Source organism: Lissotriton vulgaris, chromosome 2_2 (genome assembly GCF_964263255.1).
Source record: "Lissotriton vulgaris chromosome 2_2, aLisVul1.2, whole genome shotgun sequence".
NCBI classification, from domain to species: Eukaryota; Metazoa; Chordata; class Amphibia; order Caudata; family Salamandridae; genus Lissotriton; species Lissotriton vulgaris.
Window position 1 is genome coordinate 131,839,787 of NC_141688.1, and position 20,445 is coordinate 131,860,231.

The following is a 20,445-nucleotide window of genomic DNA, read 5'->3' on the forward strand; positions in this document are numbered from 1 at the left end:
AAGAGAAATGCGTACTAAATCTATAATTGAAATGCAATTGATTAATGTCTGTATTGCCAATCTCAATGCTATTGTAATGGTTTTAATAAAAACAGTTAAAAAAAAAAAAAAAAAAGCATGTCCTGCATTTCCCTGCACTGCGTGGCAGGCACTGCACAGTGCTTGTCACCTGGTACAGGGACATGTAGGGGGGGTTCCATTGTACCCTCCAGTGCCCACACACCCAACACATTAGGGACCCGCAATGGGCCCCCAGGCACATTCTCCGCATGCCTTTCCATGGCGCTCCCACAGCCACGGAAAGGCTGCCTACCGCCAGCATCATAAGCATGCCGGCGGAGCCTGGTCCTGCACTGGCACCACTGTAGTGGTCCAATTCCGCCAGCTAGGTAGGCATGCGGACTGGTACCGGCGGAAAAGTGGCGGGGAAAATGTCACAGACATGCTAAAGGGACCAGCGATTTTCGGGGTTGCGATCGCGGGCGGATGCCTAATAGACCCCTAAGTGCCCCACACTAGTATTGATCCCGGTGCCCACTTGCTATTTTAAATGATCCGTGCCAAATTGATATGGAAGTTTTCTGGGACTGCTCAATAAGTTTCTGAGACCATGTGCAAAAATGCAGAGGAGTGTCTACCCAGCAAGTAGTTTGCATTGGACGATACGATGGCAAAGCTAGTGGAGGAAAACCTCCTGTTCCTAAATGCCTCCATTCCTTTTTACTCTTGGGTAAAGTAGTGGGGAAAGAATTTGGGCTTAATTCTAGTAGTGGAAGCCTGTTCTACCAGGCTCTCAGGGGTGGAATAATGTTTTAGAAAAGCAGTGTAATTCAGAGCTGGTTTGTGACGACGTGCAGTCTATCGTTTTATGAGTGGACAGGAGCAAGGCTGACCCAAGTGCCCATGAGGGTGTTAGTTAGGACTGCATTGAATGGCAGTAGGATTGTCTGTGTTGCAGCACCTCTGTGAGTACATTTGTCTAAGTCAACAGAAGGCAACTGTAGATCTAAGACCTTGGCGACCCGGATAATAACTATGGCAAATGAAGCGGACACTTCTGTGGAATGACCAGGGGGAGAGGCCAGTCCTTTGTCAGGGGATGTGTCCAGCCCACTTGCCTCTTGCAGGTTCAGATACATTTTGATGTCATATCGTGGGGAGAATGTGTCCCCACCATCGCCATCATTCCCAAAGCCTGGTTGGCTCTAGTTAGAGTCCTAAGCAACAAGTGTTGGGAGTACTGGGGTAGGGGGGTAGGGGGAGGTCCTAGGTAATGGAACTGTTTTATCAGAGTGCATGAGGGCCAGAAGTAAAAGTATAGAGCTCAAGAGCAGCTGAGGTCAAGACTGACTCCGCTAAGAGTCAAGACAGGACATTGCGATCAACATCTATCAGCGACATTGATGCTAGAGTGTATGGTGCAGGAAGCAGCATGGATCATGGTGACGGTCGAAAAGGCAGCTCTGAAGCTGAAACAGGATCTTTACAGAGGGTGCAAGGGGCAGACCTGCTAGTGATAACCTGAATGGTGGCCTCTACGGATCAATGGGGTCCGAATGTATCCCAGAGGAAACATGTAGATAACCGAAGATGCAGAGCATGGCCTCGACCTGTTGCAGCTCTGTCGACAGACCAAGGTGTTCAGGTGCATTCAGATCAGTTGCAAAATCGGTGCATCAGTTAGGAACAATAAGGGAGACCGTGGGCCAGCCGACATCATCACAAGGTGGAGAGTAGCAATACTGAGACAAGGCCAGCTTAGAATGTTTGTGCTTTTTCTTTGATTTTGGCTTGACTGAAGACTTGGACCTTGATGACGACCTGTCACAGGAGCAGCCCCAGGTCAGTGTCCTTGACTACAATGGGAGCAAGCTGTACACGACTTCTGACAGGGCTTAGCGATGTAGTGTTCATGTTCCCGAACTGACTGGGGTGCATTAAGGCACACTGCTCACACAACTGAGTCAAAGCCCACTCCAAAACACCAGGGACACATTTATTAGGGATCAGTCACAGATATTTGTTTGCAACATCTCTAAAGGTTTAAACCCTATTGTAGAAGGAGATATGCTCTTACACAATTGTAGGAAATTTAGAAAAAAAAGCCCGCAAAGGACAAAAAAAAATATGGGCTAGCTTATGGTCTGCAAACAAAGGCGCAAAAAGAAAGGTACTGACTCTCAGTGTGCTTTGATGGTGCCTATATGGGACTCCCTTGCTCACGGTGCCACTAGATTCAAGCTAGCCGGGCTGAAGAATGGCGACATACCCTGAAACCGGTCCCGGGATGGTTGTTTCAAGTCCAGGGAGGACCTGGCCTGGCAGTTCGGTCTGGACTGTTCCCATGGGGCACAGAGTCAAGATTTGCATATGGCTGGGTCCAAACTGGGTTGGTGTAGTGGGCAAAAGAACGATAGATCTAACTCAGATCTCTAGACGGGGGCGAATATTTGCATTGTCAGAATTCCGTCCATCATTTGTCTACTGTAACACTATATGTGACTCCAGTCGTCACTTGTGGGGAGCAGCGGAGTTGACCAAGAGTCACACATCGCAGCCGACTGGTTCCATTCTGGTGCCTGGGGGATATTCTAAAGGTGATGAATCTGATGTTAGATGCATCCATCCGAAACGTAAAATAGATATTTATTTCACACAAACAATATTCAATACCACCAACGTGTCAGTAAAAATGTCGCACAACACTAATGAAGATGAATGTGAAATGCATGATTTTTACTAGCACCACTAAAAGAAAGTATCAGATATCTCCGTAGGGAGAATTAGCTCTACCTGGGCCAACCGCTGCTGGCTCTCTGCATCTCCGGGGGCCACCAGGGCTTGCTTGGCCTCATGTATAAGCATGGCGGAGCCCTCCATCACATCTCTTGCTGAGTCTAGCATGGCGTTGGCGGCCTGTGGGTCATCTGTGGAGGCTGCCACTCCTCGAGCTGCTTGAGCCAGGGTCTTCAGAGCTTGAGCGGTCTCTCGAGCTGCAACACCTATGACAACAGACATTTTTTGTACTTTCAACCAGTGCAGTGTTTGTACTCAATTCTGAAAATCGATATGCAGGTGTGGTTTCTAAGAGGGTAAATCCCATGTATATTATGCTGCAAGAAATATACGTCCAGGCCTATATTAAACAAAATCGTATCAAGATAATCTCCAAAGACCCTGGCCAAGAGAAGGAAGAATGGATCATTCTTTTGCAACTACTGCAGTAGAAGTGTAACTATGGAATATGAATGATGTTGGCTGAATTCTATGTAATGCAAACATGTTAACGCAACTTGTTCATCAGCTTCATCTCCACTGTAATCTCACACTGTTTACCTGTATAGTGTTCATTGCCTTGGGCTGCACATGTTAGCAACTGCGCCATTGACGAGCCAACAGCTTTGGAGGTACTACCCAGATCTTGAGCACATTTCTCTAGCTGTAAAGAGATAACACGCAAATTAACCCTACGAGAAGAAACAAAAGTACTTTACATAAATGATGGTGTTGAAAGGGTTATGATTTTCCCTAACTTCTACATTTCCGATGTGTCCATGAAGCATTTACAGATGCTTTATTTCTTTATTTAGAAGTGTGTTCAGCAGAAATCCCTTTTGTCATTTTAGTGGAGTTCTTGAGCAATGAAGGTTTATTTGAAACAGGCTTACAGGTGCAATTAATGGTCCACTTGAATACAGTATTGGTATCAGTAAGTTCATGAATCATTCTAGAAACTTGACTTTGAAGTTAGTGAAAAAAGGGATTGAGATCACGTATCTTAAGTTCAGCACCCTTTTCCCAGAGGAGTGGGGAACAATTTAAGCATGTGAATCTATTAAAGATCCAATGCTTGGCAAGCTACAGCACCTTCAGAAACTGCTCCATCGCTACTAGGCAAGGTAAGTGACAAGACTGTGATACATCAAAGATCACTTGCCATAAATGCTTTCTTTTCTATCTGTTATTTCTAAAGCGCGACTATTACTCTTCTGGAGTATCTTTTCGCTATGCAGAAATAGATGGGAGGTACAGGAAGGTACAAATTGCTTTGGAGAGTAATAAAGGATTAAATAAGAGAGAAGCATAGAGAGTCCGGAGCTCCAAAAATCCAGGTTTTTAGAGATTTCCTGAAACAGGCTTTAGATTGGATGAGACAAAGATGGATGAGGAGTCTAATCTGTGAAAAGGAACCAGCAACAGCTCCTAGCAAGAAAGGGGGCTTCAGTAACAGAGAGGTGAATGTAGAGCAGTCACACTGCCTCAATACAGTAGATGGACTAGAAGACTAATTGTATGAAACAGCAGCTCCAAGAAAGATCTTTCACATTAGCATGATTTAAACTAATAATGCAATGTAGGAGATTACTATTGACTACAAAGGACCTCTTTGGCAATATATGTGTTTGCTTATGCAATCCTTTATTAAAGCAATATTGATTTCAGCTTAAACGAGTTCTTAGTGGCTGCACAAATACATATCCAGTAAATTATAACCCTCATGTTTGCTGACTCTGGGTTGTATGAAGCAGATGGGGAATGTTACAGCTAGAGCATGAACGAAAGCAGCGCCGTTTGGCATCTCAATTACCGTTACCACATGATGAATGACCAGAACCCTCAGTGATTTAGAATGGGAGTTAGGCTCTGATGGCTAAGGGCTCTGGGCAGCTTTCTGAAACACAAGGCAGACTGCTGTGCATATGGAGAATGAACATGAATCTCTAGAGGAAATGTCAGCATGCTCAACGAGGCAACAGGTCTGAGCACAAAGATGTGTTTTGGCTGAGTAGGATTAGCACATAAATTATCAGAACATTTGTGCAGCTTCTATTTTTGCATCCGAATGGAGCAGATGTCAGGAATCCACAAACAGGAGGCAGTGGAGGAAACGCAGGTAGCATGGAATACTCATGCAAGCCATGCTGAGGAGCACACGGCACTGGCGCTGAATCAGCTCACGCATCAGCACACCACGCACTCATACATTTGCCCCAAACAGGTTTAGCTGAAGAACACTCTGAACCACTCACAAACAATAAATAATGTCAGTCTGACAATGGGGTTAGCCAGTCTCAAGAGATTTTCTGACAACTTCTAATAGGTGGTACAGCTGAAGAACACACTCAACCAGTCCCACACAAAAATACTGCCAGTCTCTCAATGGGGTTTAGCCTGTCTCAGGCGATATTCTGCCAAAGTATAGTACTAGCAGTCTCACACAGGTGACAAATTACCAAACAAGAAGGAAAATAAGAGGGAAAGAGACCATAAGACAAAGAGACATGTTTAGAGGTATTTGGATGGAGGAAGGGGAGGCTAGAGAGAAAGAGAGGAAATCGGAAAAGGCGATGATGTTGAAGAGAAGCTGCACTTGAAACCTAGTTGATAGTGCTAATATATAGCACTTATTTGAAAAGACCAATACTGTTAAACACTTGACTGCATAACAAACAAAATAGTATTATGGTTGTGTGTTGCAACAGACAGGCAAATGTGAGGACTGTATGGCTGGTGGGCAATCTTTGCTATCACTCTCTATTACACTTTATGGTGCAAATATACTACGGTTTTTGTACAAATCTTCACTCAAATGAGGTATTTCAGATGGATTCCCGCCCTTTAAATAAAATATTTCTGATAGATTAAACAGAATGAATTTGATTTATATCTCAATTAAATAAATCATTCTAAACAGGTATGAATCTCCTAATAGAGAGATAGATATCAACAAACAGAAAAACACAGAAGAAATGCAGATGTAATGGTCAGACTCCACGGAATTTTCTTTATTTAAATATGTTTTTACCCGAAGTTCAGAAAGCTTTAAAAGGTGCAAAAATGTGGCGACATGAGTGACAAAACATATTTAAGCAATGCTATAATCTAAAAACATTGTGGCATATTTAATTTATAAGTGTACTGTAAACTGACTAAAACTATAGTTACTAACCCCAAGGTCTAAAAGCCATTGTCAATCTTAACTGGAAATTACATGACCATAACCATTACATTAGAACCTACTTCTCATCGAAAGTAATCTAACTGCACACTGCCTTTGAGTTTGTACTGGATTAAACTACTACTATACCCATCCCTAATAGCATGTTACTGGCAGAAAAATAAGTAACCTCATCAACACTCACCCTCTCATTCGCATGTACTTCAAACAATCACACATATTCTCACACAATGAAAGCCTCATCAAATTACATGATCAACAAACTTTGGCCTTGCCTGGGACTTTAGTCACTCGCTCAATTGCCTCCAACCAAGTTCCTTTGAATGACCTCTCGTTCTGAGAGGTTGAGAAGAAGCTACAGCATCCTTATCAGATTTTAAGTGTGGACATGGAGAAAGAAGAAAAATGGTATGCTAGAGGGTTGAGATTTGGGTGTCGAGAGGCGGCTTGTTAGCCAAAGGTGCTACAGAAATGGTCTTTGTTATTTGCGAAGAGTAAGATGGATGTGGTTATGAGGTGACGGGATGGTGGGGATCAGAATGGGCGATAGCAGGGCCTTAGCGGGTGCTTTCGAGATAGGTGGGGGGGGTGACTCGAGAGCAAACTAGCATATTGAGGGTGAAGTTTAGATGTGGAAGGGAAAGAAAGAGGTATAGGAGACAAGGATGGTGATATGGAGTGGGCAGAAGGGATGAAGTGATAGGTGGGGGTCATTCAGCAGCAAGAAGAGAATTAGGTCAAGATGCTAACTATTGGAGGCTGTGGGCAATTAACAAAATGTGTTGTCGCCTGCTGGAGCCTGGTACTTAGTAAAGGGGGACAATACTTAGTGGGCAGAGGAGATTTGGGGTGGATAGAGAGGTGCTTGAGCAAAGATGGGATGATATTAAGTAAAATAATTAAGCAATACAGTGGGTGTTGGGGATGTTAAGAAGCTATTTGCCAATGAGGCATGATAAGTGTGGTGCCTCAATGGATTTTTGAGCTGGCCATGGGAGTTCCAGACGTGGTCTGAAGCAGCATTTTCACCAGTACAATTGAATGCGGGGATCAGGAGTCAACATTTTGTGTCAATTTTAGCTGTACTCCATTTGAATGTGATGTGGTGGAGATGGATCGCCAGATGTAGCATGGGACGAGAGAGAGAGCAAGGGAACTGGGTGTTGTGGTGACATAGCAGGTGTGAAGGAAGCAGGGAGAGGGAATAAAAATAACTCACAGATCATAGAGGATTCTAACTTGTGTAAATCAATTAAAGAGATTCCTGGAGGAAACATGCGACTAAGATTGGAATACAGAAGTCCTGGTAAAGTAGAGTAGAATAAAACAAAGAGTTGGTGATGAGCAATATAATTACTGTCCAAGGCATGGAATGGGCAGGAGCTGCTGTAGGTGACGGTAATATCTTTGGTAACTGTGCAGCAAGTAGCAAGTAGCAAGTAGGAAAAGAAAGGCCGCTGGTGGCCTACAAAGAAGAGCATGCCAAAGCAGTCTTAAAGGATAGTAGAACATCAGGTGAGGCTTGACTCCTGCATGCCAAGCATGAAATCCCGAGTTTTGCTATGGGTAAAAGAATTCACCATCCATTAACACAGACACTTACTGTTTCTCCAGGAAGTGGTTTCAGTTGACTGTCTGTGACGGCCATTTTAGCATCCTGAAGTTCGTTTTTTAGTGTCTCGACAGTGTGCAGAGCAGAGTCAATTTCCATGGGCCCGCAAGCTTCATGAGCCTTTGCAAGAAGCAATACCAGGAAAGAATCATTGGGACAAAAAGGTCAATTAACTCTGCCTATGAGTTACAAATATTACAGCTATATGTGCTGAGATCCCTCTACACAAATATTAGTTTAACATTTAACAACATGAGTAGGCAGACAGGATACAACACCGATGACATCATTTAACCAATTGTTTCCATGATCTTTTAAGAAACGCTGACATTTAAATAAAACACAGTTCTAAGCATGGCCCTATCCAACTCTCTTAGGTACACCAACGCTCTTAGTGTGGCATAATACTCATCACAGCGCGCACTATGCTGAATCACTAAAACAGTACAAAGACGAATGTAATGTTCCCAAAAACAGCTTGGAAGAATGGAATATGCCTTACTAAAGATTTGCTCAATTTCTTTTTCATACTTTTGCACTACCACTCTATAAAAATACACTTTGTAAATTGAAATAATAATGACACTGCAAAAAGGTAGTTACTCTAAATATACATGTGGTCATTCTACGTTTTTTGAATATTGTAGAAAGTTCAGTGATGGAGAACTGTAGAACAAGTTACTTACCTTCAGTAAAGCCTTATCTGGTAGAGACTCTTATCTAGTCACAGATTCCTTAACTTAGAATTATCCCCAGGCGTTGGACTGATTCAGGGCATTTTTTATGAGATGCACCTTTGCGCACAGTTAGGTGGCGTCGTTTGGCTAGGAGTGCCAGCTGCATCCATGCCAGAAATGATGTCCACAGTGTCTAGAAAAGCGCCACCCCAGCGCGCTGACGTCAGTTTCTCTTCGCAACTTTATACACCAGGATAGCGAAGCCACGAAAAAGACTCAACACTGGTGTGGAAAACTAGCGTGCTGAAAGGTAAAGCCCTGTCCCTAGAAATACGTTTGCACTGTTTTACCAGTACTAATCATATAGTGTAGGTTAAGTGAAAATTAACCACACAGTGTAGTTATCAAAAATATGCATTTATTATAAACACTCACTAACACATTGGTATATCTCCTACCCGGAGATATAATCACAATACACACAATCCTTCAATTGTAGGACAGGTAAGTAGCACAAATACACAGTGGTCTCCAGGGGGAGACCAAACCATATACTAAGAAAGTGGAATGCGAACGGCGACTGAAGTTGGGACTGGACTCAGAAGACGTAGAAGAGCTGAGGACCAAAGGAACGACCCAAAGTAAGTACCCAGGAATCCCATGGAGGCCGTTTGCAGAGTGGAAACACGACTGTGTGCTCAACACAAGTCAATCAGTAGTTCGCGGTTGCATTTTTGAAGAAGGAGGACCTGGTGGACCATGAAGAAACCCAGTGGAAGTTGGAAGGTTGGAGAGTCACCCCACCAGTGGATACTCCAGGAACCAGGATACCTACACCAGGGAAGCCAGGTACTTAGGTGTGAAGTGACTTCGGAAACCGCCATAGACCACAATGAAGGAATTCAGTAAAGATGCCGCTGGTGGAGAAGGTGAAAGAGTCCGGTAAAATACAAGGGTGGATTCTTGAAGAGGAGTACCTGTAAGCAGAGGGGACAGAGTCTATGCCACTTGGGAGTGACCAGGAGGCACGGAAGACCAATGAGCACTGATGAACGAAGATGCAGTAGAGTTAACAGTGACCTTGTCGCTGATGTTCTGCGCAGACCAAGCAATGCTGTGGAAGACCAGGAGTCATTCACAAGCTGTCCCACATCAGAAGTTTAGAGCTAGGGGGTCAGCGTCCGGCGGGAGAACCAAGAAGCCATGGCAGCAGCAACAGACGAGGAAAACGAAGAAGCTGCAGTGTCGGGACCAGCAAGGTCCAAAGAACTCACCAAGTGCAGGAGAGTCAGAGCAGGCCCTAAGCAAATACTGGAGCCCAAGAAGACCCTCAAAAGCACCCATGAACTGAAGGCACAGGAGTCACAAGAGGACCTCAAGCAGCTCACCAAGAATGCAGGCCCACTGTGCAGAGGATGCCATGAGGATGAAGATCTAGGTAGCAGGAGATGCTGAACTTTCTGGAACCCCGAAGAACTCCGGGGAAGTCAACAAGCATTGGTAATGGCAAGTCGACGTGGTTCACAGGGGTACTGTTCTAGCGGTTCCGACGAGGGATACTGACTTCAAACTTGCTGAGAAGAGAGTACAGGACTCAAGGGAGTGGCAGAACCACCGCCTCTGTTGCTGATCAATTTGGAGTCCGCAGGACGTCAGAAGCATCATACTTGTCATCTTAGCTGCAGGGGAGTGACTCATTCACTCCAAAGGAGATTCCTTCAGGTGTCATTATTGGCCACAGGCCTGGAGAGGAGCCTGGATAGAGCACAGGCACAGACGACGCAGACGACTGGCAGGACAACAAGACCAGGAGCAGGAGGAGTCTTCCAGATGCAGTCTTGGTTCCAAAGCAAAGTCCAAAGTGCCCGGGTTGTTGAATATGAAGTGGTTTCGGATCTGAATCTTGTCCCATGACAACCGAAGAGCCACCCACAGGTAAGCCCTTAAGTACCTAGAGAAATGGTTTGGGACGATTCAGGGGTGCATCCCAGAGGAGGGCCTGGACAGAGGCGAGGATACTCCAATGTCCTTAGTCCAGTTTAGTGCCAGAGCAGGACCCAACAGCTCCCTGAACTGGTTCCAACTGGAGTTTGCAAGGAGGGCACCAAATGTGCCCTTGAAAGCCGCCTGGTGGTGCTGGCAAGCACCCACACCCCCGCCCAATACACTAAGTCCCATCTGGGAGGTGGTAACACCTCCCTATGACAGGAAACCTTTTGTTCTACCTTTCCCTTCTTGAGCCTGGTTAAGCTGCAGGAGGGCAGAATAGTGTCTGTGGTCTGAAGCAGCGCTAGCTTGCTGTTAGACCCTGGAAGGCTGGTATCTAGAATACAGGGGGGAATCCTGGGGGAGCCCCCCAGTACATGGGATCGTACATCCAACACTGGAATTGGTGTTGGGGTGTGATTCCAACATGTTTGATACCAAATATGACCCGTTTTGGTGCAGTTAATATATAGACAGACATCTCGTAATTGACTTGACACCACTATATTATAAAATGGCTGACTGCACTTACAAAGCAGAGAAAAATGGACTCCTAGGTTTATAGGCAGTGGCCTGCTAATGTAGGTCACCCTCACGCTTATAACCAAGGACCCTGTCATCAGGATTGAAAGGCCTACCTTATGGGTGACTTATAGGTTTTTAAATGCAGTGACCTAAGGATATAGAAGGGTACAGCAGTTGCTAATTATGAAGTTACCAAAGTACTTACCATAGTCCAATTTAGGGTGACAACACAGTGACTGGGGTCCTCATTAGAAGGATCCCAGTCAGACTAGTCAGAAAACAGAATGACACCAGCAAAAAGTGGGGGTCACCATGAAAGCAGATTCTACTTTCCTACATTGGGCACCAGGCATTTCCCCGGGAGGCTGGAGGGGTGGGGGCCATTTTGGTAGTCTGGCAGGTTTTTTTAGCAGTGAAGCGGTTGTAAAAGCAATGCAAAGTTCTGTGTATATTAAGCAGTTTTAGGGCAACAATAAAAGTTTCAAGTTAACTTTGGTGATTAAGGTACGTGCTGGGAGAGAGATGGGAGTTTTTTCTAGTGGCAGTTTTGACTTCTCTAATGAAGTGCACAGGTTTAATATGCATGCTACAACAAACGTGTACAATGCATATCAAAGAACAATATTTTATGTGTATAGCTCAGTGGGTTACAGCTTTTGTCAGAGATTCTTTTGATACTGTGCAGTTCAGAAGATAGAATTGTTATCTAGCACAGTGAGCTTTGAGCTGCCATCAAAGAGATGCATGCAAGCTGCATGGTAACGGTCATAAAGTTGATTTTGTCCAGTCTTTCATTGTCCTGATATTGCCTAAAACGTTTTGTTTGGGTGGAAATAAATTCTTATAATTCAAGACAACCCTAACTACTGTATTTTCTGAATCTCGAGTTTGTGCTTCTCTAGACCAAGCACTAAAAAGTGCCTACCAGTATGGATGCCATGTGAATTGGAGTCCCCTTTGCCTTATGTAACATTTTCTGAAAACTGATTTACAACTGTATGATTCTATATATCTGTATGTGTGTGTGAGAAGTAAATTTTTCCAATATTCAACACTGGTATGAGAGTGCTATAAAACAAATACAATACATGTAAGAGCGGGGCTATGGAGAGATGAGAGGCATTGTTAGAGGCGATAGAGGGAATCATTGAGGAGCCCCAACAAAGATTGTTGTATCTTGATGCACAGTAAGGTAATCATTTATTATGATTTAAAAGCTAATACAATTGAATATATAGGGATAAATGGATTGTAGAATACATCATTTTTCTCAAATTTTCTTGGGGGAGAAACCCCTCACAACCCTCTTTTGAAGTGGTGAGCTCGCTCGTTGCACTCACTATGAATCGTACGGGGGCTAGTCTGACAACATTTGCCAGGGATGCTTTGGGCTCCCAGGCCGGACCTGGGCAGACCGGACTTCGAGCGAGCATTGAGCATTTTGAATTTCTTCTTTTTCAGGAAGAAATTAGGAGGGAACAGGTCTAGGATAAGACGAAGGCAACCATCCTTCTTGGGCACCAGAAAGTAGTGGGAATAACAACCATGACCTACATATGGCATTGGCACATTCTCAATAGCTTTCTTGGCCAAGAGAGCCATCACTTCTTGGTGGAGCAAAGAGAGATGGTCCAATGTGAGCCTGACGCTAGTGGGTGACGTCGGTGAAGGGGAGGGAGTAGCCCCTTCAGACAATCTGACAAACCCAGTGGTCCGATGTTATACACTTCCAGTGGGCAGGTGATGAGTGCCCATGATGGTATGAGGGCAAACTAGTGGGGCTTGGAGGCTGCGGTTACCGGGGGAAAGGTAGAGTGACCCGACCTCTGGCTACCCGACCCACAGGTTCTATGGGTACCGAGTCCTCTGCCACGCAGCGGCTGGGAAGCTTGCGTGCCATGGTGGCCAGTCGGGTAAAGGCACGGCTGGAAACCACTACCAGGGCCACGAAAGGCACAGAAGGCAGACTGGGATTGGCGAGGGGCTTTGGAAAGGCCAAAAGACCTGGCTGTTACTTTGCTATCAGTGAAGTGCTCCAGCCCTGAGTCAGCCAGGCAACGAAGAGACGTGAGCCACTAAAGGGCATGTCCATAAGCAACGCTTTGACATTCCTGGGAAAGCCAGTTGTTCTCAGCCTGGTGTGGAGCCGAAAGGACACCAACAAATAAACTGCTCTGCCCTGCAAATTGGTTGTGTTCAGCCCACATTGAATCGTAAACGTTTCTGCATCTTTACCGTAGGACATAGCTTGGAAGAGTATGACCCGGGCCTCCTCCAGGACCATGGACAGCAGCTGCGCAACACAATCCCACAGGGCATGGGAGTAACAGCTCAAACGGCACACAGTGTTCATGGACCGCAGTGCCCAGCTGTTGGAAGAAAACATTTTCTTTTCTAAGATGTTCAGCTTCTTGGATTCCCTATCCGGTGGAGTGATAGGAAATGTGTTGGGATCTGTTGTTTTGGTTCTATTCTGTTCTGTTCTGGGTCCGGCAGTTGCTGCCGGGACTCGGAGGTTGCGTCCACGAATAAACTTCGCTCCACTTACCTGACGGTGTCATCTTTTCAATATGCAATAGGGTTTACACAGGAGGTGGAGGCTTGGACCACCTGGTAGGTTGTGAGGAAGTTTGAATCTCCTGGCGTGGGGTGGGGCAGTGGCTGCAATTGTCCAGTTCACAGGAGCCCCCGTGCAGGGTTTGGACCAAGTCCCAAGCAGGATGTCCATGAGGGCTTCATTAAATGGGAGAAGTAGTTCTGAGAGGGTCACTACCAGCTGAGGCATCTATCAAGACGTTAGTCTTCACTGTCACTGAGGGTAGGCTGAGGTCCAGGACCTTGCCTGCCCTTTTCACCTTCAAAGCAAAAGAAGTCCCCTCCTCCAAAGCCACTGTATGAGGAGAGAGCAAGCCAGTATCTGAAGAGGTGTCCAGTCCACTGGTGTCCACCAACTCCTTACACCAATCCATGATGGGGTCTAGAGGCCGGTATTCTTCATGGTCCAGTGAACCCCTCCAAATCCTTTCCAAGTCTGAGCCCATAAGAATAGGGCTTGGGCTCTGGCCTGGAAGGCATTGCTCCAGTCAGCATCAGAGTTGACATTGGATGGCGAGGTTCAGGCTCTGTGTCAGATGAGAATGGAGATGGGAGGTGGCCGGAAGCATCAGAATCGGGACAGACGCTGAGAAAGGTTGAGGTAGTATGACCGGCGCCAGTCCCGATCCATCTGTGGATTCAAGGGACCCGACTGGAGCCAAGGACGGAACCCCAAGGTAGAGCCAGTGAGGGCCCTTCCCGAACCCACTGAGCCTTAAGGCGCGCCAGCAGAATGGGCCGGCCAAATGTGAAATGTGTGGCCTGACATAACTTGCACAGTTAGGCGGGTGGCTCTGGCTCCTGGAAACTCAGGAATGAGCAGAGCCGGTCCAGGCTCATCCGTGGAGGCAGGGCTTGAATGACGACACTCCCTCGCCTCGTCAGATGACTATGATGGACAGGGCGAAGTAGAAGAAATCTTCGACTTCTTATGCGTGTGGGATTTACCCGAAAACAACTTGGAATGCAACAAGGATATTGGGCTCCACGATTGATCCCGGGAACGTTCATCTCAACAGGGATCAAGACCGTCTCTGCGTTGCACGTCAGGGGTTCATGGTGCAGCAGTCGATGCAGTTCTTCGATTGTGGTTGCGCTTAAGGCACCAAAGGCAAACAATGTGTGGTTCTGTCACCGAAATCTGGCGATGACAGGTGCTGCAGGGCTTGAGGCCTTCCTTCCTAGTTGACATCCTGCTATACCAGGAGAAAAATCTCAAAAAGACTTTCCCAAAGAGTTGAAAAAGTCAGTCAAAAATTGACTGGGGGTAGCTCTATATGGATCTGCGCTGCCTGCACGGAAAGAAAAGAACTGATAGCTTGCTGGCGTGGCGCCTACACAGGCACCGCACGCGTCTCCTCCATGTGGACTACGCTGATGATGCCACAAGGAGCCGAACGATGCCACCTACCGGCACACAGGGTTACTGCTCATGAAAAATGTACGGATCCAGTCTGATGCCTAGGAATAATTCTAAGGAAAGGAATGTGCGGCTAAAAGTCTATCAGATAATAATACTCAGGAGTGCTGCTACAGAGCGTGATAAATAAAATAATCAAAATGGGTGAGGATGCTCTGCAACAAGACCCCGACAGATAAAGCTATCAGAATGCATAATGAGCTTGTAAAAGCATACCACTAAAACAATCTGAAAGATCACAGGTCCATTAACCAGCAAGGCTGGTTCAGACTTTCATTCTTCCGAGGTCAGCAATCTGAGTACTATTAAATTGAATGACAGCAACACCTGCTATTCATAGCACTTAAACACAGCAGATGTATGGAATATGATTCAAAAACGTATTATCTTGCGAAAAAGATATTCCATTACCAGCCCTAACCGGATCAAATATACCAAGAGATCCTAATGTTGCGACTAAGGCATTAGCTATTGTTAGCTCTCTAGCTACACAGGTGGAAAAATAGAACGAGGCGACAACCAGTAATGTGGAGACAGCTAATATTTAATACCACGCTAGAGAAGTACCTACCTTTTGGGTTGCAGTTCTCAGCTCTGCTAAGCTGGTTGACAGGTTTTTGGCACACTGACTCAGTTGCATTGCTGCTGCTTGGTCACTGACAGTGGGTACAGCCGCTTTAGCAGAAACCACCATTTTACTTCCAGGCTAAATAAAAAAAGCATTTCAAAATAGGAATTTATTTTTATTGCAGATGTGCCAAGTTATGTTCATAATCAAGATATGTTTACACAACATAAAAACTGAATTAAGTATTTATCACACAATAAAGTGTTTGAATATTATCTACTGGGACAAACACTGCATTGACTGGAAATTGTAGGAACAGTAGCAAATAGCTTCAAATAAATATTATACATTATAATGAATTGCTGATTTATATTTATTTCCACTACGTGTCAATTTAGACGGCTTTGAAATTGTGCGCTATATCTAGTGCAATATGTTTTTTTGGACTGTAACATTGCTTGCAGGTGACGGCGTAGTGTTACTAACATTTAAAGGAAAATTTAGGAAATAAAGCTGAAAAGAGATTTATTCTAAAGAATTGCAGAGCTAGCTATTATATATATATATTAAACTAAAGGCTACAGAAAATGCTTTTGGGAACATAGAGTGGCCACCCCCAACGTCAGCTCATGATCAGATGAATATCCCTGCGCTGCACACTTTGTCTTCTATCGGGAGAGTTGTTCATAATCCTTGTCTGGTATGGAAGCCGCTATCTCAACCGACCTTTAGCAGAGTCTAATGTTCTATGCCCCCTTTTTGTTTCCCTATGCAGGAGGGACCTCCCTTCTTCCGCATATTTCCACAACTCTTTTTTCCACGTATAGTGACTAGGTTCTCTGGGACCCTTACAGTTCCTAGCAATCAGCCACTCTGCCAACACCAGGGACAGTCTATGAATCTGGCTGTTGCTTGTTTTGTCTATGGTTTAGCTCACCAGCCCAATAAGTTTGATACTGCAGTTCTGGGCATAATTCTATCTGTTGACACCTCTAGCACTTCTCTCACCTTCTCCCAAAATCCTGTTAAGTCATGGCATTTCTGGACAACATGGTAACACGCGTAATCTGTTGATCCTTATAGGCGTTAAGTATGCTCTCTGCATGTAGTACATTTGAATTAACCAAAATCACACATTTCAAGATATTTGGGGAATATTTCTGAGAACTTTGCTCTACTCAGGCTCTTATTTAGCTCTTTAATAATTTTTTCCCAGGTTTCCCCAGGTCATTCTAACGAGCATTCAATCTGATTCAGTAATGCTTGATATGTTAATGTTACTGCTCTGTTATGTAACTTCCGAATTCTAATAAACATTAGTTCTCACTCAAGCTTATCTACTGTTGATTGATTACATTTATAAGAATAATACTCTATCCATCTTACCTGGAGGAAGTTTTGACTGGAAATGATCAAATCAAGCTGAGCACTGAGGTCTTCTGCCTGAGCTTGACTTCCTCTCACACCTTGAACCAGATGAGGGATGTGGTCAGCAACTACCTGTTTAGCAAAGGAAAGAAAAGAAAATGGAAGTTTAACTCAAGTATAAATCACTAATCAAATGACTTTCCTTGGCTTACTGAAGGACGCATTTGAAGGATACATTCTACTGCTACAGATAGATTGGTCCAGGTGCAAACAGGTTTACAGAAATCTGTACACAGGCACAAAACTTAACCACGAGTTGTGATTGGCTGACGGAACCTGAAGGGAAAGTTGCGGCTGCGATCTTAGGACTCAAGGACTCCGTCTTGTGTCCTAAAAAAACTAGAACAAAATAACATATTAAAGGGAAACGGCGGTGGGCCCCCTGGGCCTTGTGGGGGATCCTAAAGGACCACCAACCAGGTCAAACTGGATTTGGGGATCCACTGCAGCGGATCTGGAATGAATCACTAGGATTGTCGCAATGAGGGACACAATGGATCTGCAAAACCCTAAAAAAAAAATTAAAAAAGAAGTTGGGCACTTGCAGGGAGTCTGGGTGCACGAGGTTGCACGAGGTTGGCTGCAGGCCACGCCTGGCAGTCAACCTCGTCCTGCTCACGACAATAAATATCTTAGTTTCCATTTTAAAAACTTGGTAAATTCACTGAAAAACAACGGTTACAGTGATGTCATATTTAGGAATTGTAATAATATCTAACTTTATAAGAAAAACAAAAACTTTAGAAAGTTCACCGGAAAAAAAAACAAAGCTTAAGGGGACATTGCAGGTAGATGAAAATGTCCGTTAAAACATACAGTTTTAAACAAACAAAACCACAGACATTCACCAGTTATAGTTTTCTTAAGTAACTATACCTCGCACCCTCGCAATGCACCGCTTCTTCTACCCTCGCATATAAAATCACTCATGACCTGTTCAATTACTGACTGATAACCTCCCTCTTGGCATTTGAAATTGCATCATTGACAAAAACACGGTGCATGGTGGGGGAGTGTATTATGGTTACTTTAGGGTACTAGTTACAGTTATCCCTCATTTTTTGAGGACATCAACTACGCTGTTCTCCAACCTGGTCGAGTGATAGCAAACAAAAAACCACGTTGAACACATCTTAAGTAGCACGGTTTTTTTTTTTTGCACTAGGGGAGCGTACCTACTCTAGTCCCCTACTTATGATAATGAATCGCTGCGGCACGGTTGGGCTCTATTTGAGCCACACTCTGATGAGAGATACTCAGCCTCTGACGGGTGGACTCCCCCATCGATGCAGTTAGGCATATGCCAACAGGTCACTGTACCCACTGCTGATGGGGTGACTTGTTATGAAGCCCAATGTGTCCTAGATGGCCCACTGCTCAGGTTTTGAGATGATGCATGAAAAATTAAACCAAATGTTATCCTTATAGAGGTGTATCAAGATTACATTGAAGACCTTTGTGACAACTTTAAAGCCAATGTAAGGCTGAAAGGTAATGTTAGCCCCCACAACCCTCAGGAAGACATTTAGAGGAAGCACAACGTTCCATATCATTAGAAAAATGGAAGTGCGGGTCATGGAACGCAAAAACTATCATTTAGTCATCTTCTGAGAATGTGCGTAAATGTGCACAAAAGTCAGCATCCTGAATTTATCTTTCCACAATAATTTACTCAACTAGCGGAGGTTCAGCGTAGTATGTAAACAACTCACTTACATGGTGAGCAGGAAGTACCTGCAATACTAGCCTTTGCCTCTGTCTCTTGATGGGACCTCCCTTGTAGCACGTGAGTATGCAAATCCCAACGATCCTAGCGCTTCATCTCAACAAGAGTTTGGAATTCATTTCACCCTCACTGTGTTTGTAATTTACAAAATAAATTTAAAGAAAGAATGAAACGCGGATTTATTTTCTGCAGGTTAACTTCTTAAAATGAATCTTGAAGATGGTATACTTGGCTATCTGGCAGACGGGACCTTAAAATCAGAGCCAACAGTTGGCATATGGTCGTTTCTCATTTATTTAATTTAGTCCATTTTGGTGAACTAAATGCTTTCTAAGTGTGGCATGTCTAGTGCTAATCATAATATCAAGAATACAAGTACTATAAGCAGTCATTGGTAGTAAATTAAAATAATACTTATACTATATAATCATTAGTAGCATCAAAAAAAATATTTTAAATACACATCAGAATCGTGAAGAGAGAACAAAAACTAAACCCAATTTGTTCACTGACAAAAACCCACCGGCATTCACAACGAACAGAAACTAACCGTGGATCAGCTACCGACATCTAAAAAGAGGTGGTAATTGATAGGCAAAGGGGAAGGGGTTCCCTTGGGGCAACGTCCCCCTATATAAATTGTCTTTCACTGGCTCTCCTCCTACCTTTCCAACTAAAACCTGTTTATTTGCCTGGGGAACTCCAGGTCCCAAAAGATCCCTGCCAGTTGCGGAGTACCCTTTGGTTCCATACTGCCCCCAGTCATCCTCAACCTTTACATGGAAGTGATTGGCGCTCTACTCACAAATAACAGCATCAATAGGCAGATGGTATACAACTCCACTTGAAAGTCTCACCTGCTTCAGGTGTCCAACACCCCAAACAATGCTTGCAAATCATCCGGACCTGGATTTATGGTGCCTATTTGTACCTCAACCCAACCAAGACCGAATTTCTGTAATTCTGCAAGAACAAAGCATGAAATAGTAGCTCGGAACCCAAACTTCTGCTAAATGCCAAATCACTTGCTTGAATTCACCCTGGAACCCAAACTGAGCCTGAGCAAAAACATTGCCAAAACACAACCCGGATGGCCTGGTACAAACTCTCTCTTCCAAATAAAGTAAAACACTTTCAGGCATTACATGCTTCAGGGCCTCCGGGGCTCCACACTGGCACCTCTTAGTGGCATCATAAATGTTGCAGCAAATCTCATCCAGGGCCTGAAGACATATGATTACATCACACCCATCAGGATTATGGAACTCCGATGTCTTCCCTCGCCGCTTGCGCCATATTCAAAACCAGCACAGTACTGGGGTGAATGTATGACATTGTTCTGCATTCTGTCCATGAACAGTTATTTTTGCAACTGTTATTTTTGCATATTCAAAACTAGCAGCATAATTTGCAAAGCCATTGCGACTAGCACTCCTGCTTATCTTGCAGACAAACTCATAATCTCTGGTGGCTCCTGGCACACAAACTTGCAGTCAAAACACCATCAGACTATAGACAAATATGTATAAAGAATAAATAAACAAGGCAGCAGGCTTTTTTCATTTAAGCACCCAGGATGTGAAACAACATTCTCGTGTCCATCAGGACGACACCAATATTGCTCCAGTTTGGGAATCAGTTAAAGACGCTTCTCTTTAAAAAACCATAACATCCCAATTCATTAATAGCACAGAAATCAGCTACCTTGCCTATTGCTCATTGACTTTTTAGCTCATTATGAGGCTGTACAGCACTCTACTGCCTTTAGGCTAGGTTTTTGATATAGAAATAAAACATATGGATTTAATACCTAGAACATTAGGAACTACCCATTATTTGTTTTAACTTTAAACACAAAAAACAAAACCATAATCTTCATATCTCATTAGAAAAAAAAATCCAGTGTTATTTATTTACATGGATTTCTTTATGTTTCTATGTAGGAAACG

The 20,445-nt window shown here is 44.3% G+C and overlaps 1 protein-coding gene across 4 annotated transcripts in view; it reads right to left on the reverse strand.

The window, feature by feature from the left end:
* The window catches only part of TLN2 (talin 2), a 598,939-nt gene that overhangs the window by 350,849 nt on the left and 227,645 nt on the right, over positions 1–20,445 (reverse strand). For all 4 annotated transcript variants that reach the window (XM_086959469.1, XM_086959467.1, XM_086959468.1 and 1 more), the window contains exons 22-26: positions 16,729–16,842; positions 15,346–15,480; positions 7,563–7,691; positions 3,337–3,439; positions 2,794–3,002 (exon numbers count right to left, since the gene is read on the reverse strand). In XM_086959469.1, the coding sequence (XP_086815595.1) occupies positions 2,794–3,002; positions 3,337–3,439; positions 7,563–7,691; positions 15,346–15,480; positions 16,729–16,842 (690 nt within the window). The remainder of the gene's footprint in view (positions 1–2,793; positions 3,003–3,336; positions 3,440–7,562; positions 7,692–15,345; positions 15,481–16,728; positions 16,843–20,445) is intronic.